This window comes from Astyanax mexicanus, chromosome 4 (genome assembly GCF_023375975.1).
Source record: "Astyanax mexicanus isolate ESR-SI-001 chromosome 4, AstMex3_surface, whole genome shotgun sequence".
NCBI classification, from domain to species: Eukaryota; Metazoa; Chordata; class Actinopteri; order Characiformes; family Acestrorhamphidae; genus Astyanax; species Astyanax mexicanus.
In genome coordinates, this window is record NC_064411.1 from 30205029 (window position 1) to 30231729 (window position 26701).

The window sequence follows — 26701 nt, forward strand, 5'->3', positions numbered from 1 at the left end:
GGGGGAGTCCTAATGAATGGGTTGGGTAATTGGCTGTGTAAATTGGGGAGAAAATGGGAAAAAATTAGAAATAAAATTATAAAAAAAAAAAAAAAACTACATAGCTTTTCAGGTGCAGTTTAGTCTGATTATTTGCCCAGATAATTTCCAAAGCAATGAACAAACATCTTCTGCTACCCTATACTAAGCTGTTTTCACACTCAACACAACTCTGAAACACAGAATCTTCTTGCTATATTTACTTTCTTGCTCCTGCACCAAACAGCTCTGACCAATCAGCTCTGTGGTTTGTCACAGCACATTTAGGTCTGCTTACATTTGTTCCTGTGTGAAAACAAACCAAACCGAGGGGGAAAAAGCAGGGATTCGTATAGTTTTTTTAGGAGGATAATGCTAGTGCTTGTCCATACCCATTAAGGGTTTCCCAGTAATGTGTCCAACATGTTGAAACACTTGTACAAATTGTACAGTTTTCCTCAATAAACTAATCATTTCATTTCATTTCTCTAATATTGTATTCCCTGAAATATCATAATTATCATTATATAAAGTTTGTTTGTAAATAGAACCTTAAAACACATACACACATGTGCTGTACATAGTGCTGGGCGAATTTCACTATTAATTCGGTTAAATTAAATGACAGTTTTTATGCAATTTTCAAAATGGAGCAATCGCTATTTTTCATCTTTACATACAGACATTTTATTTTTCTAAATCTAAAATATCCGAAAACACTACTAATTTCTGAAGTGTTTATTCGTCTTACCTTACTGGCGCCTCCTGCAGACCAGTCCAGGGACTGAACTTGTACTGAAAAAGTTCCAGCACTGTTCCAGCACTTTCCACACAAACACCCAATGGGGAAAAAGCATATATTTGGCTAGAAATAAAAATCTACCATTTCTAAAAACTACAGCGCCATCGCTCTCTGGTGAGGATCTGTGATTATCTGTGGAAAACAGTTATAATCACTCCTTCAAACTCCTACACACACACATACTTGTTCTTAGACACATGTAAAACAGGGGGGGCAGTCTGTGCTCTGTAAGCCAGTTCTTGGAAATAGTCTGTTTTTTCAGTCTCTTCCATGACTTTCTGTTCTACTTTACACTAATGCTCTTACCCAAGCTACCCCTCCCCCCCCACACACACACACTCCTTATGACTTTGCTGAGTTAAGACCTGTAGGCATAGGTGTCAGTCTATCTCTGAACCACTGATCAGGATCAGGATTTACAACCTATTATAGCCATGGCTGTTATTTTCTTTAAGGTCAGTTAGTTCTAGGCTTGAAATTGAGAACATTTAATTTTTCAGTCTTCTCCAGCTCTGTATTTAATAGCAGAAACTTTGGCTACTGGTCTCTACAATGACGCCACTGTGCAGATGTGAAGTGTGTACTTTTAGCAGGCTAGAACACTGGTGCCCTTTCACACGTTTACTGAGGTCCTCAGAGAAATCTCTGCCTTTGATTCTACAGATAAACAGTGATCAAGGATACTGACATGTCTTCCTGTTTCCTATCTGTCCCTTTATAATAAGTGACAAAGTGAAATTATTATTATTATTATTATTATTATTATTATTATTATTAATATTCATGTTATACTCTATCACGTAGCCAAACAAACCAAGATATAGGACATACCGGACCATATTTATACTCATTACTCTCTGAATCAGTTAAAGCTTACCAAGTTTATAGTAGATTATTAACAATAAGTTGGATTTAGTGGGAAAAGACCCAGTCCCGCTTCACACCTTGTCCCTACCCCAGCAAGATGGTGGTTAAAAAATGACAATAACTAATGCATTATCTTAGTTTAATGTAGTTTAAATGTTTAGTTTAGTTAAAGCTGTTAAATGACAAAAATATATTGCAATAATTTTATAAAAAAAAGTATTGTAGATATTTATGATACATCAGGCCCTATTGTACACCCTGCGAAGGGCGCGCCACGATGCTCATTGCTATCTTACACCCTGTCAACAGTCTTGCCTTGCGCCCACGCCCTTAAAATATTGTAAGAGTTTAGTAATAAATCTACACTGATAGCTGTGGTGATCTAAAGTGAGGTGTGTTTTTGGTAAATATCTGGCATGTTTCTATTTTGGAGGCAGGAAATACGGTGGTGCGCCACTGCTTGTGTTAAACCCTGACAACAGTCAACAGTCAGCCTCCAAATCCTGTCTTAGTTGCATTGTGTATGTTCAGCACGTGTACACCCTCGCTCATTACACACACAAGTAAATGCGATGCAGTGCACAAATCCAGCTTTTACATCAACAATAAACAAAATAAATAATAAAATAACATTGATACTTTCAGAGAAGATATAGAACACTAAAATAGGGCCCATCATCTTAATTATAATCTAAAAGCATCAAAAATGACTTAAACCTAATGTTAAAGTCTGTACAGTACCAGTGTATTAGAATCACTATTAGAATAGGGTTTGAAATATTGTATACATTTACCTGCTATACAGTTTGCTATATCAGTGTTTCTCAACCAGGGTGCCGTCTGGCTTCATCGGGGGTGCCGTCAAAATATTGCGCCTCACGTGTATATTTCCTTTCCAGAGTCAGCGCGTGTCGGGGTGTGTCCCAATTCACAGGCAGCATACTCTGAAGGATGCGACCCACAGAGGCGGTGTATTACTGCGCAGCTGTGACGCAATCTGTTTTCGAATACAGCCTCCAAAGGATGCGGCCCCTAAATTGGGACACACTGTAAAGTTTTTTTCCCCCACGTGAAGCACTCAAGCTAGCATGGAACGTTTTTTTTTAAAGAAGATTGCAGATTCAGATAACTCTGAATCGGAGCCATTAACTTCTTCATCCAGTGGTAGTTCAGCAGTGAGTGTAGCAGAGTATTTCACTCGTTTGAAAAGTCAGCAGGTTTCGCGCTAATCGCGCTAATTGTGTCGCGCTATTTTATTTCATATTCCGCCAGCACCCCCCACCCCCCCCCCCCCCCCCAACTGTAAACTGGGGTGCCTTGACATCTCGCATATATTTAAAGGGTGTCGTGATAGAAAAAAGGTTGAGAAACGCTGTGCTATATAATATGCTATACATATTGACTCAATTTTGGATTCAAACTTTAGAGGAGTGCTGTGGATGTTTCTCACAGCAGGAATGATTTTTTTTTTTTTGTCATCGAGCATTGTTCTGTCCTTCCTCTGTCCTGCTGCTCTGCCCTGCACTTCCGCTCATCCCTCTGTCAGAAACAGCATTTTCAGTCTAATAGCAATGGCAGTGGTTTGACTTTATTCTGAGAGTCAAACCACAGAGCCTTTCTGTCTGAGTGTGTTTGTGTGTGTTCAGTAATCCTGCAAAGGGGTTATAAACACTTTACACACTCCAACTGTGCTTTTCTGTAAACTCCTCACTCTGTTTTTCTCTCTTTTTATACCCCTTTCCTCTTTCTCCCTCACTTTCAATGTTTCCAGCTGTTCAGTTGCATTGTAGAATAGGGCTGTATAGGGCTGTCACAATAACAACATCCATTGAGACAATATGTTGCACCAGTATTGATTGCAATAAATTATGTTATTGTAATTTTAACCAATTCCTACTTTGTTACTTGACACCTCTGTAAAGCAGCATATTTTAAACAAGCACCAGTACTAATAAACTTGATTATCAATTATTATTATTTTCAGTTCCTCTCTGGTATCTCTGCCTTCCCCTACTATACCCCCCTCTCCTCCCCCCTCCTTCCTGTTGGACTGGTTTCCTGTCTGACGAGCTAATGTTGGCCAGCTGGCTGTTTTTCCCTTCAGATCTGCTTGATGGACTGCATTCACATGCTCAACGCAGAGCACAATATGAGGCTGTGTGTGTGTGTGTATGTGGGAGGACTCATAAGGTCATGACCTTTGTCTGTGAGGCTGTAACAGTGCTTTGGTTTGTTTTGAGTTGGGTGAGGAGTGTATGTCCCTGTGCAACCCGTCTCTCTGCCACCCTGCCCTAGTAACATGACCAGTGTTTCTCTCAAATACACACTCGCCTCTCTCTCTCTCTCTCTCTCTCTCTATCTCACTCTGTGGGTGCAGCTGTGAGAGTGTAACTGAGAACTCAATGTTTATAAGGTTATTCTGTGCCTCTAGGATCAGCGCTGGCATATACACACACACACACACACACACACATATATATATATATATATATATATGTATATATATATATATATATATATATATACATATGTATATATATATATATACATATGTATATATATATATATATATATATATATATATAGTGGTGCTGTATTTTTGACTAGGGTTTGTAATAGGTTTAGTCTAGGATGGGTAAAAAAGCAAAACCTGAAATCAAAAGCTTGATAAGAAGTGAAAGTGAAAGAGGCTTTTGTACCCAAACACGACTGTTCAGTATTCAGTATTGGGTTTCAGATCCGTTCCAGTCTTTGTGTTTCAGTTTAAACACTGTGCGCCCTATCTTACACCCTACACAAGACATGTCACAGTGCTCATTACTATCTTACACCTTGCCAACAGTCCACTTTCATGCCTTGCACCTGCGCCATTTAAGAAATCTACAGTGGTGGGGGTGATGGTCTGGAGGTGAGGTGTTTTCAGGTACATTTCTGGCATATTGCTTTCTTGGCAATGAAATACTCAGTGTTCCTCAGTGTATCACTATCAGGCGGCATTTACTAGCACTAAGCACTGCTTACCTGGGCTAGCTAAGCACTTGCTAACTGCAGTTAGCGCTCACCCTCGAACAAAATACTGGAAATCTAAGCTTACTGTAAATGAATGAAACAGTTTTCAGGAGAGAAATCTGTGTAGATTAATAACTAGTGCTCGTTTAACTTTGAAATAAACGTTTTTTTAAGAATTAAAGTTATTTGGCATCAGCTGCTGGATCCCCAAGAGAGCACAATTGGCCTTGCTCTCTCTGTGTGATTAGAGGGCGCTCTCTCCCCTCATCATTCCTAGGATGATGTCGATCAGCACAAGGCGTCTGTGAGCTGATGTATCAGAACCGAGTCGCTGCGCTTTCCTCTGATTGCGCTGTCATGCTACTCGGCAATGCTGCATCATCAGTAGTTCAAAAAGAGGCGGTGGTATCGGAGGAGACATGTGCTAGTCTTTACCCTCCTGGTGTCAGAGCATCACTAGTGATAGGGGGAGTCCTAATGAGTGGGTTGGGTAATTGGCCATGGACATTGGGGAGAAAATTGAAAAAAGAAAGAAATAAAAATAATAAAAAAATAAGAATAATTTAAGTTACGTTTACTTACGACCCCCACCCCCCAAGAGGCAAGACCTGCTGAATTAGAAGGGAAACATGGCAACACCACTGTTCACTTCAAGTATGCATTTTTACTAGTGTCACTTATGTATGAAAATAGACCCGAAAATAGACGTTTATTGATAGTGTGCCTTATAATCTGGTAAGCCTTGAAGTCTGAATGATTGGTTTGTTTTGTACTTTGGCAAGACCTCTCGTCTTCTTTAAAGCTTGATGGTGTTTGAAGACATTCATATTTACACACACACACATTTAACACATTTATTTAGGCCTACAATTTAAAATACATAATTAAAAGACCCAAATCTTTGTAATTTACATATACCTTTATGGATACACAAAACATCTCTTTCTCCAAATATGTCGACTTCCAATTATTGCAGATATAGAACAAAATAGAACTAACTGTTTGGCACTAGTATTTGAGAAGCCAAGGATCTGCAGGCCTCTAAGAGCCAATCAGTGTACGTGACCAAGACTTCCAATAATGAGCACAATCAGAGTACATTTGTAGCTTGTAACTTGTAACTAATAATTGTAACTATTAATACACTCTGCGAGTGGCTGGTATTTCACAAACTTTGTACAAAAAGCTTCCTCCATTGATGAGTCAAAACTGCAGCTTACTTCAATCAGAAACACAGATTTACCCTTCACATCTACAGTAACCACATCAGGCCTTCTGGCAGATATTTCACACAGAGCCGCTTCACCAAACACACTGTGCAACATTTCAGAATTCACCAAACAGTTCGTCTGTACAGAGACTGCGGAAGAAAAAACAGATGACAGTTCTTTACAAATTAATTCCACTATTCTCTCATGTCTGGAGATATACATGTCCTTATAAAAATTACAGCCGTTCAGAATATGAGACATGGACTCGATGCCACACACACACACACACAGTACACATATGTTAATAAGTTGGCTGTCTTTCAAACATAGATGACAGTGATCTCCAGTTTCCACAGGTATGTGTGGTTTCGAGCTGATTGAGAATTTTTCTCCAGAAGTTGATGCAGATCTTATCATATTTTATAAGTGTGTGTGTGTGTGTGTGTATATGTGTGTGTGTGTGTTTGCTGGTATGCAGTGATGAGCATAAAGGGGATGGAATCAACTGAAACCCAAATAGAAATAATACAAGAGTAGAGCAGTTTCTGCTTCAGTAGTACTAAAACCTAACCACCCACACTGTGCTGCATAAAGAGACCTGTCTGATTGGTTTCTCTGTAAGAAGATACTATGTTGTGATATGAGCTATGTATTTTTAATTATTTTTCAGATAATTAATTTATGTTGCCACACCGTCAAATAGTGCCGCAGTGCAGGCTCTGATTAAACTCTTTCATTTACCCTCTGAGAACTCTCCTCAGTGCTGCCAGCTGGGCAATAATGTCCGGCGCATTAGGCCAGATTCACACTATACTTTTTTTTTTCTTAAAAAAGCAAATTAAGTGTGCCTGTAAACATCCATTTTTCTGCAGCTAACAGGGTTTAGTCAGTAAAGATGCTAGCATCAATGCTATGAGCTGATTGGTTGGTGACCTTGAGTTAGAGGACTGGAGTTTAAAACCTTAAAAAAATGATGTCAAGTACTGAAAAATTTGATATAGTTTCTGTGTTGAGGACATAAGTACATATTTTAGTTTAAAAATGATCAGACATTTATAATCCATTTATTTTGCACTCACTGCAAGTGTGTATTCTCCTCTATAGAGATTCTCTGGCATGGCATCACTTGTTCTCGTGTGTTTAGTTCTGGTGTGTTCTCGTGACGAAACGTGTTTTTTAGATACTGGAAACAATACTCATCCAGATCTTTCCTGTAAATACTGTACTGTAAGGCCCATCGGATTTTAGGGCGCACTACCAATGAATGTCTGTTTTCTGGACGATTTTAATACAAAATGCACCAGATTATAAGGCGCATTTTAAGTGGCACTAGAAAGGAACAGGGGTGAACAGGAACTTGGATGCTGGATTTTCATCTACACGTATTTCTCTCCTAAAAACTGTTTATTTGGGTGAGTAAAGTGCTCCCGTTTATTTACAGTACGCTTAAATTTCCAATATTTTAGTGTGGTTAGCAGCAGGGCTAGCCGCTGTTACCAAAGCTTATTACTGGTTAATACCACCTGACAGCACTACACTGAGGAACCCTGAGTGTTCGTCCCACTTAGCTGGTTTTAACACAACAAACATGCCGACTACAGCCCGATATACTCACCTCTGAATGGCGAAAAAGCTAATACTGCTTCAGCCATGGTGCTGGAGAAGCTTTACTGACACTCCTGCATAACTCTGTACTTCAGTGAAGTGGCTTTACTGCTTCTTCCAACCTGACTTGTAAAATTCATACATAAGGTGCACCGGATTATAAGGCACACTGAAGATGTTTGGGAAAATTTAAGGATTTTAAGCATGCCTTATAGATGTGAAAAATACAGTATGTTTTAACATATTACTCTCAACCCTTCTAAACCTTTAAAACAGTGTCCAGGTCTTCTTTAAGGCACTGTCTATCTTACGACCCAATCTAGTGTAAACTGCCAAGAAGTGGGAGCTATTCTATCTGCTCAACTTTTTTTAGCTGAAGTTTTTTAAGCTTCTTCATGTATTTTTGCTTAAAAAAAAATTAAATAAAGGCAATTCTGTAAAATATCAGTCAAAAATTCTTTGATCATGGTACTGATTGAGTGATGTCACCAGTGGGTGTGTTTTAAAGTCTGAAACATTTTGATTGCCTTCTGAAATAATTGTAAATAAGCTGTAATGTACAGTAAGCATGTATATGTGTGTTTATATTTGCAGGCGTATGCTGTAGGCGGATACGACGGTCAGTCCTGCCTCAGTAACGTGGAGGTGTACGACTCCTTCTCTAACCGCTGGACGGAGGTGGCCCCTCTGAAGGAGGCTGTGAGCTCTCCAGCAGTGGCCAGCTGTGCTGGGAGGATGTTCGTCATCGGGGGAGAGCCGGACGAGAACAGCTGCACTGACAAGGTGAGAGTGAGACTGTACGCATGAGCTTTACTGAGTTTATATTAGACCAGATTAGACCACTTTACTCATAGATCATGTCACTAATATGTAAACACATTTAGCTATGCAGTGGTAAAGTGAGCACAGAGCAGTGCTGAAACTTCACCTGATCTCTCTCAACATTGAGAGTGTTTCCATGCACTTCTTTATCTGATTACTGCAGAACGTTAAAGAATGTTAGTAATCCAATTAATGTAATGACATAAACTTGGGTAATCAGAAAAAAAAAAACTTAGTGTTTATGTGAGGCATGCAGTAATCTGATTTTTGCTTTGCAAATTTACTTTGCAGCTTTATTTTAATTACATGGAGCTGCAATATGTCATACATATACTAGAACAGGGGTCAGCAACAAGACTAGTAGCTCTCCAGCCCAGAGGGTTGTTGAACCCAATTGCAGAACAGCTGATCTCAAAGCAGGTAAACCCAAGAAAAAATAAATAAATAAACACACCGCTCCTCGCGCAGAATCGAACCCGTGTCCTCAGGGTCGCTGTCCAATACACTACCGCTGCCCCGGCTAGTGATTTGTGACATGGCCGGGAAAAATCGCCCTTATAAAGTTGCACACAAAAACTGTTTTATCTCCATCTTGAGTCTGAAGAATACTTGCTGAAAATATCTGGGTACTGTTGATATTAGAATGCAAAGAACCAACAACAAATTACATATACGTTGCTCAAAATGTTTTATTATTCGTGCTCGACGGTATGTTGATATTTTTTAGCAGTCCATTTCACACTGGAGGTCTCCTTTAAAATCCTTTGAGTGCTAGCTCTTTTGCCATTCAGAGGCGAGTATATCAGCCTGTAGCCTGCTGCTAACCCCGGCTAGCACTGCTGAAGCTGCATTAGCATTAGCTGCGAACCGCGCTAAGCGCTAGCTAGTAGTATTGCAAACAGTGTGGGATACTTTTTAAATATTTTTTTAAAGATCTCTCACTACTGATGCATTTTGCCTGCAGGCACGTGTATTGTGACAAATATTATGTATTGTGATATAGTGTTATGGGGATATGATATTTTTACTATATTTACCAGCCCTTTTATAAACACACTGACTCATTTCAGTGGGTAGTTTGAATATGGTTATTGACTCACATCTCATCACATTCCATCACATTACAGCATATTTTCTGTAATCTGATTCTGCACACAGCAGCTGCCTTTGAGCTCTACAGCACTTGGTGGGAAGATGAAGAGAACATTGTTCAGCTTCTGTAGAAATGCAGAGTTAATAATAAATTGGGCTCTGTTATTACCGGATTAAACAGATGACTGGCAAGGAAATAAAAACACTTGATGAACTCCTGCTGTTCCAGCTCAATAAAAGAGTGACTTTTATACACACAATAGGGACTGGGTTGATGAAGGCGTCAGCTGTACCTTCAGCAAAATTAACCATAAGAAAAAACATTGGCTATGATTAAATGGGCAGTTGTTGGTGTGTAGATGGTGCAGTCTCTGGAGTACTCCCAGTGTGATGTTGGATAGCACAGGTGTCTGTTAGCTGATGTCTCAGAGCTGGAGATTTGTTTCCTTTATTTTTCTTCAAAAGTGGTTGCTGTCTAGTGATGCTGCATTTGTGGCAGTTGGAAAAGAGGCGGTGTCTGACTTCAGATGTATAGGAGGAGGCTTTCGCTTGTCCTGATCCTTGGAGACAGGGCGATAGGTGAAGTCCTAGTCAGTGGGTGGGTTAACTGGACCAACTGAACTGCTAATAAAAAGTTTTATTTGAGTAATAAAAAAAGGACCCAACATGTCTCCAAATAATGTAAAAATGACTATAATAAAAGTGAGTAAAAGTAAAAAAATATATACCGTATTTTTCGGACTATAAGGCGCACTTAAAAACTTTTAATTTTCACAAAAATTGACAGTGCGTCTTATAATACGGTGCGCCTTTTGTATGGATTTTACCCGTCAGGTTGTAAGGAGCAGTAAACACACACTCGGTGCAGCGTTATAGAGAGTTTCAGTGCTATACAGAGTCCAGAGCCGTGCAGCTCCGAGGCTGGAGCAGCAATAGCATTAGCTAGCTTATTCACTGTTCAGAGATCAGGATTATCTAAATTATCTAAAGTAAACACACACTCCGTGCAGAGCCGTGCCGCTCCGAGGCTGGAGCAGCAATAGCATTAGCTAGATGCTAACCGCTAAGCTAGCTAGCTTTTTCACTGTTCAGAGATCAGTATTATCTAAATTTAGTACTTTTAATACTGCTGGAGCAGTATTATTAGAGTTAGATGCTAATCGCTAAGCGTTCACCGTTCAGAGGTGAGTTATCAGCCTGTAAGTCTGTGCTGCTTTGCCTGGCTAGCATTAGCTAGATGCTAAGCGCTAACTCTCTCAGAGGTGAGTTTTATCAGCCTGTAATCTGCTTGTTTACCGTGTTAAAACAAGCTACGGGGGACGAATCGCTAGCTAATATCTCACTGTCTTACCAGAACACGCAGGATTACTCAGTGTAACGCTGTCGTTTAAGTTTGGGTTAACTTTACTAGTTTAGGGGACTAGCTAGCGTGCTAGCGGATAGCTATGCTAACGCTGGTGCAGCAAGCCTTAGTGGACATCTGGAAATCTAAGCTTACTGTAAATAAACTGAAGCACGTTACTCACCCAAATAAACAGTTTTCAGGAGAGGAATCTGTGTAGATTAATATCCAGCACTCGTTTGACTTTGAAAGAGCTAGATTTGTATACTGAGACGCTCCACCGGCAAGGTGGAGTATTTGCCCCCTTACATATTTTGACTAAATCAGGCTCTGGCCAACTTGCTGTAATAGATGGAACCAGGAATTCTGCTGTTTATCAGACAATCCATCTGTTTATGACCTCAAGCTCAGGTGTACTTGGGTTCTGCAGCAGGACAATGACCCAAAGCACACAAACAAGATGAAGGTTTTGGAGTGGCCTAGTCGAAGTCTGATTGAGATGCTGTGGATGATATGCTGTTAAACAGGTGTTTATTTGGAAAATCCTCCAATGTGTCTAAATTGAAACAATTCTGTAAAGACGAGTGGAACAAAATTCCTCCACAGAGATGTGAACGACTCATTACATTAATTGCAGTTTTTGTCGCTGCCAAGAGTGACACAACCAAGTTATTAGATTTAGAAGGCAAACAGGACTAGATTGTTTTGGATGTGTTTTTTCCTTTAATAAATAAAAAAACAAGATTTAAAAAAAAAAGAAAACGAAATCAGTAGGGGGACAAATACTTTTTCACACCACTGTATATATTGTAAAAATGTGTATATTGACCATAAAATGTTACATTAGGGAACAGCTTGGGAATGGCCACATCTGTAGAAGTTGTAAGGTGTTATTGTGTAAGTGAGGCTGAGCACTGGCCAGTGTGCTCATGGCAAGGCCATGTGAATTATCAGAGTATCAGTTTGGGACCTGATAGTGGGTACAGATTGATGGGACATTCTATTTCTGAAGATGTGTGGGCATTCCTTGATCCCCAGTGTAGAAAGCATTAGTGCACCCTCAGTGAACAGCATTAGTGCAGTGTGTGATAATGATTGTGACAAGCAACATCTGGCTAGAATTGTCCATGAGAACAGACAAGTGACTCTGACAAAAATCACATTCACATTTAATGCAGGAGGTTGCACACACGTATCTTCTTTAGTTAACAAGGGGCATGGGGCATTTTAGCAAAAGTCATGGGAGGTCAGGTTGTGTAAGAGGCATTTTATCCATTTTAACTGCTTTTTAATGAAGTGCATTACAAAGAAGTTAATCACAACAACTAAATGTCATTAACATAATTAATCTATAGAATCTGCCTTTAAACAGCAAATTCATGTTTATTTAAATGTACTTTTAGCAAAATAATAATAATAATAATATATATATATATATATATATATATATATATATATATATATATATATGCGCAGTTAACGCTCAAAGCAATGTATTAAGCAGTGTTGTTAGTAGTAAAACATCAATATCCTTCTTCACTGTAATGTATGGCATCAGCTGCCTTTTTGCTTAAAAACAATACATTGCTACTGAAAATAAGTTTGTATTTCTATTTTTGCTGTATTTCACTTTTTAACTTAACTGCATCAAATTCTAATGATAACCAAACTGTTGAACCAAAAGCAACAGCCAAGAAACACTGGCAAAATAATAAAGTACTTAATGCATTATTTTTTTAGAGCATGCATATAAACAAATATAAATTAAACAAAACAATTATACAAAAATCTTCACAATAAATAACAAAGAACAAAATATACATGCAATACAATGAAAGACACAACAAAACCACACAATACTTGTTCGTCAATTAAGAAGTAAATTACTACTAATATATATAAAATCTACATTTATTATAGAAAAAAAAAATTGCTATGGTTGCCAAGGACCACAAAATATAAATGGGTATATGCCATACCCATGCTTTTTTAATACAGCATCTAGTTAACGTGCGTGCATGTATGGTTTTATAATTCCAGTTAAACCATTCTTTTGTTATCGGCTGCGGTTCTAACGTTTACCCCCCTGCTAGCTTCCACACACAGCTGCTCTTTCCCAACCCCTTTCACCTTTCCTCCCAATGAAGAGCCCCACACACACCCAGCCGAGTGGAACCTCACCGCTCCATTCAGCATCACCGTGCTGTTCAAACAAACCCCCGTCTGTCTGAACCGCTCTTTATCAGCTCCAGATCCTGCTGTCATTAGGATATTATTACCAACGCTAGTTAGGTAGAAGAGGCAGATGGTGAGCGCGTAGCTCCTGAGCTGCTTTTCAGTAGAAACGTTTCTTGTTTTGAGGATTCAGTCTAAAACAGATCTTCACAGATTGGATTAAATCATTTAACATGGCTATATTGTGTCTATATTGAGTTTGAAATTATTTTCATGATTGAAAGAAGAAATAAAAACAGCACTTAAAGCAACAAATCAGTGTGAAGTCTTTTGCAGCCTCCAACAGGTTTTTTTTCATTGCCCTTTATTTATCTCCATCCATATTCATATCAAATCTGACCAGGATGCCTTTTCCTGCTAAAGAAAATCATTCCCACAGCATGATGCTGCCACCACCATGTTTCACAGGGCGATGAGCAAAGTTACTTTTCCTCCACACATAGAGTTTTGCATTTAGGCCAAAAAGTTGAACTTTGGTCTCATCTGATCACAAAATGTCCTTACACATGTTTGCTGTATTTCCTACATGGTTTGTGGCTACAAACTGCAAACGACAATTCTTATGTCTTACTTTTAACAATAGTTTTCTTGTATACTCTCTTTCAAAAAGGCCAGATTGGTGAAGTGCGCGACTTATAGATTCTCTCACCTGAGCTGTGAATTTCTGCAGCTCCTCCAGAGTGACCATGGGCCTCTTGCTGCTTCTCTGATTAGTGCTCTTCTTACTCGATCTGTCAGTTTGGGTGAATGGGCATGTCTTGGCAGGTCTGCAGTTGTAGAATACTTGTTCTTTCATTTTTAGATGATGGATTGAACAGTGCTCGTTGGGATGCTTAAAGCTTGGGATGTGTTTTTATAACCTGACCCTGCTTTTAACTTTTTCACAACTTTATCTCTGACCTGTCTGGTGAGTTCTTCCTTGGTCTTCATGATGCTGTTTGTTTAATAGTGTTCTCTAACAAACCACTGAGGCCTTCACACAACAGCTGTATTTATACTGAGACTAATTTACACACAGTTGGATTCACACTTTTTTTACTTCACAATTATGTGCTACTTTGTGTTGGTCTAACACTAAAAATACATACAATAAAATACATTTAAATTTGTGGTAGTAAGGTGACAAAATGTGAAAAAGTTCAAAGGGTATGAACACTTTTCCAAACCACTGTAACTGTAACGTATTGTAGAGTTTGACATTTTAAAGGTTTGCCAAAGTAATCCCTTGCCGATTAAACAGCTGATAGAACCCTAATTGGCAGTACTCCCCACTGCTACTCTCTAGAATGGTAGAGACAGTAAACGCATTGTAAAACCCCTCACAGTCGTTATTTTCCTGAATATTGGCTTTATCTGTGAAGTCGGTTGGGCCATCTGCTCTGCTGGCTGAGCTCAGTGGCGCTGGCTGGTGGAAAGAGCTGCTAATCAGTGGGAATCTTTCTCTGTAACCAGAGCTCTTCACATCACACTTAAGCCCAGTGGCTAACAGAAACCGGCATATGGGGTGTGGTGGGGGTGTGTAGATGTGTGATTGATAACCTGGACAGCAGATGGGATTTTTTTTGGATTGTCTTTTTCAGGGATCAAATAACGCCTCCCACACTGGGTCCTCTCAGCCTTTAGTAACGTCTCACACGTGGACTCTCCTGTTTCACCTCTGATCTAATTTCTGCATTCTTTACCAGCCATCTGCTGCAAAGATAGAGAGAAAGACAGAGCACAGTGAAGTGAGAGGGATAGAGAAGAATAGAGAGATAGAGGGGGTAAGAAGGTGAAATAGAATGAGAAGAGAGGTGGACCAATCAGTGTTTATGGGGAAGGTACACAGATTGTCTTTCAATTAGATTGGTTGATCGCTGATACCATTGACCTTTAACTTGATAGTGCATCATCGTGCAGGGATTCTGCAATGTTCAGCATCTTCTCTCAACATGAATTGTAAGCAAGCTAGTGATGTTAGACAAGCCGGTGTGTTATCGCAGAGATAGTAGTGTTCGACAAGGCTGGTATCCAGTACGCTATCACTGTAGTAGTTATGTCAGAGAAGGCCGGTAGGGTAGTGTGTTATCGCAGAGGTAGTACCGTGTTTTTCCCACCATAAGGCGCACTTAAAATATGTGCATGAATTTTACCAGTCAGGTTATTAGTAGCAGCAAAGCCAGTCTGCTGAAGTACAGCGTTATAGTTTATTTCTGTCGTTTAGTTCTCCAGCACCGAGACTCGAGACTAAGGCAGTATGTATTAGCATTAGCTACTAACCGTGCTAAGCGCTAGCTCTTTTGCCTTTCAAAGGTGAGTATTATCGGCCTGTAGCCTGCTGTTTACCCTGGCTACCCCTGCTGGAGCAGCATTAGCATTACTTGCTAACCGCACTTACTGCTAGCTTTTTTCCCATTCAGAGGTGAGAATTATGGACCTGTAGCCTGCTGCTTACCCTGGCTAGCACTGCTAGAGCAGCATTAGCATTACCTGCTAACTGCGCCTACTGCTAGCTCTTTTGCCGTTCACAGGTGAGAATTATCAACCTGTAGCCTGCTGCTAACCCGGCTAGCACTGCTGGAGCAGCATTAGCAGTTACCGCGCTAAGCGCTAGTTAGCTCTTTTGCCATTCAGAGTTGAGTAAAGTGGACTGTACCCTTTCTGTTAACCATGTTAAAACAAGCTACGCCCCCACTGGGGGGGATGTTTGGGTGGGTGTGTTGCCGGGGGATTGTGGGGGGTCGGACAAACCGCTTGGCCGTGTGGAGAGTGGCGTCGCACGTGCAGCCTTCGCTCACCCCGCGGCATTCATAACATTTTTGTATTCCCAAAGCATACTTAAAAGTATACTTTTATATACTACAATTGTGCCAATTTAATCCCAAAAAGTATTGAAAAAATCACACTTACAAGTACATTGGTTGCTGGTGTGCTGTCAATGTAGTAGCGATGTTGGACGAAGCTGGTTGCCGGTATAGTATTGCTGAATTGGTTGTAATGTTGAATGAGGCCTCTTCTAGTCCTAAAGAGTGAAAGAAATAAAAAGAAGAGAGAGAGAAGAGGGAGAGGAAAGAGTGAGGAACTGAAGGGAGGGGTGTGTTGGCATTTTCCACTGTAGAGATAGCGTTTTGTTTACAGCACTCAGAGATCACATCTACAGAATGTTGTTATTTTTATTTTTTTTTTTAGCAGAATTCCTGCTGCTCGTATGTAAGGCTATTGTCTGCCACCCCACTTTCGTCTAACAATGTAATGTTTGTCATATAATATAGCTCATATGAGTCTTTGTGTGCCAATATTTCCAGTTAATGGAATGTGTCCATACGATATCTTGAATTTTTTCTCAGTGTGGTTGTTTGTATAAAGTTTCATCTCTTTTGACACCTCAGTTTCCCACAGGAATCCCACACTAGTTTATAGTAACGCTGATGGACTCTTTCCTTTCTCAGGAACGGATTGGATTCTCTTTAATCTTTTCTGTTTTTGTGCCCTGGGGGCAGCTTTACTGTACACAGGCTTTTCAGAAGAATTCTTCCAAAGAAGAGCAGTTCAGCTTTTCAAATATGCTCAACAGTATTTTCTTACCCAGCTGTATACAAACTTCTAGTTACAGTGGCTGGCAAAAGCTTTTCACTTTTTGACACCTTACAATAACTTAATTGTGGAAAACTGGAACGAAAATTATACATAGTTTTCAAAATTTTAATCAAATAAAAATCTGAAAAGTGTGACATGCAAAAGTATTCAGCCCTCCTATAACAATACAGTCATTTGAAAAAGTTTGGCCACCCCTATTATTCTTAATCATTTTAGTTGTAAATATTTGGGTGTTTGCAACAGTCATTTCAGTTTGATATATCTAATAACAAAAGCACACTTCAGGCGACTCTGTTTGTGGCGTGCTTGCAGAAATGGCTTCTTTCGCATCACTCTCCCATACAGCTTCTCCTTGTGCAAAGTGCGCTGTATTGTTGACCGATACACAGTGACACCATCTGCAGCAAGATGATGCTGCAGCTCTTTGGAGGTGGTCTGTGGATTGTCCTTGACTGTTCTCACCATTCTTCTTCTCTGCCTTTCTGATATTTTTCTTGGCCTGCCACTTCTGGGCTTAACAAGAACTGTCCCTGTGGTCTTCCATTCCCTTACTACTCACAGTGGAAACTGACAGGTTAAATCTCTGAGACAACTTTTTGTATCCTTCCCCTGAACAACTATGTTGAACAATCTTTGTTTTTAGATCATTTGAGAGTTGTTTTGATGAGCCCATGATGCCACTCTTCAGAGGAGATTTAAATAGGAGGACAACTTGCAATTGGCCACCTTAAATACCTTTTCTCATGCTTGGATACACCTGGTTATGAAGTTCAAAGCTCAATGAGGTTACCAAACCAATTTTGTGCTTCAGTAAGTCAGTAAAAAGTAGTTAGGAGTATTCAAATCAATAAAATGATAAGGGTGCCCATACTTTTGGTTCTTTAATGCATATTGCACATTTTCTGTTACAATAAACTCTCCTTCCATCACATAAGCATCCCCTTCCCAGTCTTAAGTCTTTTACAGCCTCCAACAGGTTTTCTTCCAGGATTAGCTCCATCCATCTTTCCACCAACACTGTCCAGCTTTTCTGTCCTTGCTGAAGAAAAGCATCACCACAGCATGATGCTGCCACCACCACGTTTCACAGTGTTACTTTTCCACCACACATAGCGCTTTGCGTTTAGACCAAAATGTTCAACTTTTGTCTTATCTGACCACAGCACCTTCTTCCACGTTTGTTGTGTTTTCTACATGGCTTACTGTTAACAGCACTTCTTATGTCGTTTTTTTTTTCAACGAAGAGTTGGGTATGGAACTATACATTTATCATGTGGCATCCTGCGGCACATTTACTCACAGTTGTTGCAGCTGGGCTTTTAGATCCTGCGCTACATTCATAGTTAGCCAGCAGGTCCCTTAAATACTTGATGTAGGCAATTAATCTGGTGACTGTGCAAGGAAGTGACAAGGAAGTGTCGCAATATGGTGGAGACCGTCCTGCTGTGTGTGGGTGAGCATAATCCTACTGATAAAATGTCAGTTGGAAGCCTTGGCTTCAGAAGCAACAAATGTTTTGAACATATCGCTCGTATCACTACTAGGGGTTACCAACTGCAAGAATTGACCCTCCTGCAAGACCAGGGGTCGGCAGTTCAGTTTGGCCGGGGGGCAGATATTTTTCAAGCCATTTTATATGGCTGGCCACAAAAAAAATCTGTTTTGGAAAATGAAGTGTAATGGAGTGCTACAGACTATTAGCTATCCAGCCCAGAGGGTTGTTGAACACAATTGAAGAACAGTTGATCTCAAAGCAGGTAAAAAATAAATAAATAAACACACTGCTCCTCATGAGAGATCAAACCCTTGTCCAATACAGTATGCCCTGGCTAGTGAATTGGGACATGGCTGGGAAAAAATGATAGATAGTGAGATAAGGAGCCCAAGAACAGGCGGAAACTAAAGCCATGCCAAGCGTGACAGAGAGACAGGGGAGGGATTTAAACAAAAGCTCGCCAGAGAAGTTTTTTTTTAATTTTTTTTTTATTATCATTCATAATAGTTCAAACAAACTCACAGGCCCTGTGCTAGACCATACTAGTTCCGGAACGTTGGAGTAATTCAACATTCCACCTGGCATTGCAGGTCCTGCGATTCTTGTGCATTCATACACATTGATAACTGATTTTATTTTGTATAGCTGTATAGAGTCAGTTGCTGATTTGGTGATACGTTTTTGTGTGACCTACAGGTGCAGTGCTATGACCCAGAGACAGACAGCTGGTTGCTAAGAGCCAATGTTCCAATCTCCAAGCGTAACATCGCGGCCGTGTCACTCAACAACCTGGTGTATGTGTGTGGAGGCCTGACCAAGTCCATCTACTGCTACGACCCAGCACAGGACTTCTGGATGCCAGTTGTCAACACCTTCAGCAGACAGGTAAATCCTGCTCACTCAACTATCAGGTGCCGGTCACCTGATATCAGGTTTCCTGCTCTAATACACCTTGATAATGATCTAATTACATTGGAATTCAGAAGAACCACGCTTTTCCAAAGCAGGGTTACAGCTAATTTAAGCTCATTGCTAATTACAGATACACTATATACCGAGCCTTCTGTTCCATTTTGCATTTATTTCCTTCATTTTTGCACTATAGGACTGTGTTTTTTTTTTGTCCTTAATGGCATTTTTCCCCTTACATTATTACTATAACTTTTATACTTTAAGTAGTTTTAAAAGCAGTATTTTTACACTTTTTAATACTTAAATAAGTATTTTAAACCCTAGAATCTATACTTCTGTCTGAGTAATGAATGTTATCACTTCTGATACCTTTGCTTAAGGCGGACAGATGCAGTTCATAGAGGTCTTGGTGGCAAATATCACAGGACACTTTCAGAAGTCTTGTATTGAATGTCGAATAGTTAGATGTTTTGTGGAGGCAGAAGAGGAAACCTATTCAACATTAGGCAGGGGGTATTAATGTTATGGCTGATTGATTTAGGTCATACTCAATTTACATTAATCAATCAATCAATCTTTATTTTGATTCGGAAGCACATTGAGAGCAGCCCTAATTTTTTATGTAACCGAGCATTTACAAATACAGGGACTGACATGACAAAAAAAAAAAAAAACGAATTTAATCATTTTAAAATAACAGTAAATAAAAGAGAGAATAGATAAAAAAATAAAAATAGAATTAAAAAATAAATAAAAATTATAATAAAACTTGGTTTAATTGAAAATAAATTAAGAACAAAAAGAAAATAAGATTAATATGAGAAAAAACTGTTCAGATTAAGCTACAACTAACTTTTACATAATACAATAAAAATGTAAATAAATAAATGAACTAAAAAAATTAAAACAATAATAATAATAAAAATATCTAAATAATAAATAATAAAATCTAAATAAGTTAAAAGGAAATATTACAAAACTATTTAAAAATATATACAAAAATAAATAAATAATAATAATAATAATAATAATAAATAAACATGGCATAAAAATCACTACTTTAAAAACACCACAGAACTTTTTTTTATATGCAAACATAAGTCACTTAAAGGCGAGTGTGTGAGGGATTAGCATGCTAATTTGCAACATTTAGCATTGCTGACATGCTCAGTTTCCTCATGGTTTGTGTGTGTTTAGGAGTGCTGCGGGATGTCTGTGTGTAACGGAAAGATCTTCATCCTGGGCGGGCGAGGAGAGAACGGCGAAGCCTCTGATAGCATTGTGTGCTATGACCCCGCCTCCGGCATCATCACAGGCGTGGCTGCTATGCCCCGCCCCATCTCCTATCACGGCTGCATCACCATACATCGCTTCAATGAGAAACTGCATCGGACCTGAGATTGCACTTTCACACACATGTATGCATACACACACACACACACAAATGTATCACTGGCTAGATTAAACAACAATGGAACATTAAGCGGAACTATACTTCACTAGCCCATTGGATCACTCGGACCACTTAGATGGTCACTGGTGATAATGGGGTGTTCCTTAGACTGGAGGTATTTTTTGTAGCATTTTTCTATTATATTGTGAGTGCCCACTACTCTGGATACTTCTGTCTCTCTCTCTGTATTTCTCTCTTTCTATGTTTGTATTTTCATAGAGTTTTTTTTTTTTTGCCATACCAAAAGAAATTTGGACACATGTCACACAAGACATTAGCTTTAACCCTATTATTATTAGCATTATTTTTTTGCATTTTAGAATAGTGTTAAATATCTTATTTTACAGACTGTAAGGTGCATGGAATCATAAGGCGCACTATTGATAAACGTCTATTTTCTGGTCTATTTTCATACATAAGGAACACCGGATTATAAGGCAAATTTTAAGCGACAATAGTAAGGAACAGGGGTGTCACAATGTTTCCCTCCTAATCCAGCAAGTCTCAAAATAATTAAACAAAACAATAAGTAAACAAAATCATTTTTAATTCTTAAAAAAAAACCTTTTCTTTCAAAGTTAATCTACACAGATTTCTCTCCTGAAAACTGTTTATTTGGGTGAGTAAAGCACTTTCGTTTATTTACAGTAAGCATAGATTTCCAATATTTTAGCACGGTTAGCAGAAGTGCTAGCGCTTAGCACTAGTAAATGCCGCCTGACAGCACCACACTGAGTAACCCTCTGGTAAGCCAGGGTGCTATCAGCTAGCGCTTCATCTCGAGTAGCTTGTTTAAACACAGAAAACACACAGACTACAGTTCAATATACTCACCTCTGAATGGGGAAAGAGCTATCGCTGTGGTTAGTGGCTAATGCTAATACTGCTCCTGTATACTCCTGTGTAACGCTGTACTTTAGCGGAGTGGGTTTATTGCTCCTTACAACCTGACTGGTAGAATTTATACATAAGGTGCACCGGATTATAAGACACACTGACAATTTCTGTGAAAATGGATTTTAAGTGCGCCTTTTAGTGCGAAAAATGTTAAATATAAACTTTAAAAGGGATTCATCTTACAAAAGAATTGGCAGAATTGACAATCCACTAAATATCTACAAAATCCATAAAATCTACAAAATAGGTAGTGATTTGTTGAGAACCTTCTCATTAAACAGCAATGAAGACCGCTATGAGCTTCATACAAAGCCAAATACCACATGTTTCTTTCTAAATTTCATTAGACAGCTAAACATGCTTGGAGGAGAGCATTAATCACTGGTTATATGTGGAATTAACAGCCTCCCAGACTGGCTAGCATTATGCTGTGTAATGCTTTGGGCAGTTTTTGCAGTGATGCCATTCGTTCATGGCTGAAGTAATTATCTCATATCATTACTTATTGTCCTAAGAAACAGCTTTGATATGTGTCCAAATTTTTGACTGGTATTTTACAGTAAATTTGCATATATGTATTCAGTTTCTTTTTCTTTTCTTTTTTACCATCTCTGGATCAAAGCATGCATACTTGTGTAAAGATAAGGCAGGACGCTACGCCGCTGGTTACATTCTCATCACTCCACACATCACACTCAGGCTCGGCTTTCGCATCGCTTCCACAGAACAGCAGGAATGAATCAGCAGCTTTTAATTGGACGCTTTGCAGTGATGCGGTCATGTGCTTAAACTTGTTTGATTTGAGACATATTTAGAGTGTTTAAGGGTGTTTGCTATATGATTTCTTCTTATTTAACTGTTATTTTTAAATTTTTGTTAAATTTACCACATTTTTTCATGTAGTTTGTTTTTGGTTTTAATCGCAAATTGTGTAAAATATTTGTCTCTTTTATTATCTGTCTTTCATCTTTTTGAACTTTTGTTCTGTTTTGATATTATCGTAAATTATTTGTAATTTGTAATCATTATTTTTCCTTAATTTTTTATAATTTTAATGTTTTTTTTTTATACGTGTTTTATAATATTTTAATATTATATCATGTCATATATAATAGCAGCACATATAGTGCACATTCTGTAGCCTGTAGACAAAAGTAGATTAACTTACTTTAGACTTTTTTAGCGTTTTATATATGGATTTATTATAGTTTTGTAGTTTTATCATGATTTAGGTGGACTTTCATGTTTCTTGTGTTGGACACATTGAACTGTACTGAACTTGTGTCCACCCCCAGACTGACTGACAGGTTTGAAAAAGCTGGTCAGTAACGAATCAGGAGCCTCCGCTGGTTTTGCCATAAACGATATTGCTGTGAATCTTCGTTTTATTTAATTTTTTGCTGTTTTATTTTAATTTAAGTGGAACTATGTTATTGCTACATACATATAACCATCGTGCCTTTCTGTTTGTTGTTTTAAAACAGAGCCCCAGTCATGCACTTAATGTAATGTTAATATGTATGTTATCATTAGTGCTATGATATACAGTATATCTCAGTGTTTCACGTTATGTTTGTTTTATTATACTTTAGTACTCTTTTTTTTTGGTATTTGTATTGGAAATGGCTTTGTATGTGCCTTTTTGTTGTATATGCCTCACACAAATAAGGCAACAGTGCAGTTTCAGGAATGCAGTTTCAGTTTTTTAGACCCCTGCTGATCTTACAAAAATACAAAATATGTATGCATTTAAAGCAAAATTTAATTTCAATTTTTTTACATTTTACTCCCGATTTAGCTAGGCCAATTGTCCCACCTGTTTAGCAGTATATCCCCCATCACAGGTGATGCCACAACACCAGGAGGGTAAAGACCAGCACATGCCTCCTCCGATACATGTGAAGTCAGACTCCGCCTCTTTTCAAACTGCTGCTGATGCAGCATTGCTGAGTAGCATCACAGTGCACTCGGAGGAAAGCGCAGCAACTTGGTTCTGATACATCAGCTCACAGACGCCCTGTGCTGATCGACATCACCCAGAGAGAGCAAGGCCAATTGTGCTCTCTCAGGGCATGACCGGGATTCGAACCAGAGATCTCACCGATCATAGTGGCAGTGTTTTAGACCGGTGGACCACTCGGTGCCCAAGAAACATATTTAAAAATCACTGATAAAATCTGATAAAAAACACCACAAGCAGTTCATCATGTTATAGTAACCCAATGATGCACAAAACCCCTTTTTTTTGGGTTGTCATGGCTACTGCGCCTGCGCACATCTCCACCAGCATGATTAGCATGCTCAGTTTGTTCCGCTATACACAACCATCAAGTTGATTTAGAGTTTAGATTCCCTGCCTAAGTCGATGCCCAACCCGAACATGCTGTGTGTAACAGTTTTCTTAAGGTCTATGCTTCTTCAGTATTGCACTGTTCATTAACATCATTCTAAACAGATTTTACTCATTCAGACAACTTGGAACTGTAGTTACAATTAGTAACTAGCTACTTGATGAAAAATGTGGGGTTTAAATCGGGCTCGAGCTCATATTATGCGGCGGGCTGGGTTGGGTTGGGTTTGGACAGAACCAGCACGGGTTTGGATCAGGCTGGATTTTTTTGGGGGCTCCCCCAAACCCAAACTGTCCTGTTTTGCCTGTAAAATCAGTGTTTTACGTCTTTACTGAACGCTGGAGTGCTGGAGTGTCGAGACGGTTGTCACCGAAGCTCAGCAGCAGCTTGATTTATCTGTAGTAATCAGATAGATTCAGACGAGAATGTTGGCACAGGGTTTTGTAGAACAATTCATTTATTTGAACAATTTCCCCCAGAGCATATTCCTGCCCGCTCTGCGCTGTAAATCTGAGTGCCTTATTTCAGCTCCATTATTGCCTTTCGTTTGTTGTTTTGCTCATCACTTGTCACATCCAGCAGGGTCTTTTCTGATCTTGCGTGAAATGATTTACGATGTGACTGATTTAAAATGTTGTGAACAATGGGCTCTTGGTGTAAAACGAAGCCATATGTGAGATTCTAGTTAGAACTGAGTTGCGACTGAAATATATAGTCATGTGTTGAGATTATAGTGATACATGATGCAGTCAATCCTCGCAATATATTATTATGTCATGGTGAATACATACGCCTCCATTGTTTTGATCAGATGAATTTCCTGATTCATCCAAACCCTATTAGAAACCCATATCTGGGTCTAAGGTGTTGTTTAAGTTAAATAAAGGGTTTAAGTGGTTTGTTTGCATATTGTGGCCTTATATAAACTATATATATAGTCCAATTATAGTTCTATAGACCTGTAACAAAAAGCCAAATGTGTCTATAACACAGTTGTGTGCAAACGTTTGAGCAACCCATGTCAAATTACATGTTGTTGGAGACAATTATGCAAACTTTAATGCACAATTATTGTTCATTTGCTGCATTTATCGTATATTGTTTAAAATTGTGTAAATTTAATTTAGTTTTAAGCTTGTTTGTAGAAGTTGTGTTAACTCTTCACATTACTAAATCCACAAATCAGGGCTCTAAATGCCACAGAGGACTAGGATGCTAAGTTTGAATCCTGGGTTATGCTGCTTCTGCATCAGCAGCCAGAGTCCGAGAGAGAGCACAATTGACAATACTCTCCCTAGGTGGGTACAGTAGATGGCACTCTTTCCCCCATTATTTCCCAGTCAAGTCATCAGTGTGATGCTAGTCAACACAGGCATCTGTTAGCTGATGTAGCAAAGCTGTAAATCTGGCACTTTCCTGCTTGGGTTCAATGGGACTCATTTCTGGCCACTATAGAGCGCTCCAGCTTTTTGCTTCCATGCATATCTGGGGGCTTTTTGAAGTTAGAAATGTTTTGGGTCATTGTCCTGCTGGAAGACCCTTGACCTAGGATGCAAACTCAACTTTCTGACACTGTGCTCTACATTGTGACCCAAAATCTTCTTTGGTAATGTTCAGATTTCATGCTGCCTTGCCCACAGTCAAGGCAACCAGTGCCAGAGGCAGCAAAACGGCCCCAAAAAATATTTGAACCTCCAACACATTTGACTGTAGGTACTTTGTTCTTTTCTTTGTAGGCCTCATTGCATTTTTGGAAAACAGTAGAATGATGAGCTTGAATGATACCAAGAAGCTCTATCTTGGTCTCATCTGTCCAAAAGTTGCAAGTTATGAGGAACGAAGACTAAACAACAAATGTAAATCAATAGTTGATTCTTTAATGTACAATAAGCAACTACAGGTTCAATACAATGTACAACATTTTACATTCATATTTGTTTCTAAAAGCAAAGCAACAAAATCTTTACCTCCGCCTGTAGGAGAGAATGGGATTTCAACGAGTATTCATGTGAAACCTTTTGAATGGCAGGATCCTTTTACGTTAGTGCGTATACTGTATACGCTGTATGTACAGTACATACACATAGTATACACACTAGTGCATGCAAGAATGAACTGTTTTTAATGTTTTATTGTGTTTTTGTATTCTTTTAGCAATGCATTTCTGTATATTGCTTGCGGAGCTGTTGTTAGTAAAGTCTCAATAAAGTTTTTTTTTAAGCTAACGTCGTACGTTTATGTTCATTTGAATTTTACACCCACAGGACGTAGTCTGTTAGGCCTGGGGCGAGCAGATGACAGGATGACAGAAAGATGTTAAATAGCTGGCAAACTGTCATGACATAAGCGTGAATGAGGCTCTGCTGTTCTGAGGAACAGCATGTTAAGGATTCCTCGCTGGCAGTCAGAACCGCACGCTGGTTGAGGAATTTAGCGATGCAGATGATTACAGTTGTGGTTTTTTTTTTGCTCAGATGCCTCAAATGCCAGGGCTTTACTGTAAACAACGCAAAGCTGTACTTATCTTCACTGCTTACATTTGTAGCTTAGTGCAATTTAAACGACAACATTTACCGTATTTTTTGCACCATATGATGCATTTAAAGCCTTTAATTTTCCCAAAAATCATCAGTGCCCCTTATAATCCTGTGAGCCTAGTCAGGTATTATTTAGTCCAGTCCATAAATACTCTCATGGACCCAAAAAAACATACCTCACATTGCTGCAAAACTCATTCAGCCTGTAGTTATGTCTTACGCAAATACAGTGTTAAATCAAATACCGTGTAAAATCAATCACTTCTTATAACCATCAACAAGTTTTTTACACCTCTCAACTTAATTTTTGACCACCCTTCTACTATTACCTACAGCAATGCTAAGATCTATTCACAGATATTTTATGGGATTAAGATTTAGACTCATAGATGGCCACTTCAGAACGCTCCAGCGCTTTGTCTTCATCCATCTCTGGGTGATTTTGAAGTATCTTTTGGGTCATTGTCCTGCTGGAAG

General features: G+C 39.0%; 1 protein-coding gene across 1 annotated transcript in view; it reads left to right on the plus strand.

Moving 5' to 3' along the window:
- klhl24a (kelch-like family member 24a) overlaps positions 1-25912 on the plus strand; it is a 48277-nt gene extending 22365 nt beyond the window's left edge. The window contains exons 6-8 of the mRNA XM_007236375.4: positions 8107-8295; positions 18771-18959; positions 20184-25912. Coding sequence (XP_007236437.2) covers positions 8107-8295; positions 18771-18959; positions 20184-20384 — 579 coding nt within the window. The 3' untranslated portion in view covers positions 20385-25912. The remainder of the gene's footprint in view (positions 1-8106; positions 8296-18770; positions 18960-20183) is intronic.
- Positions 25913-26701: the final 789 nt, after the last annotated feature.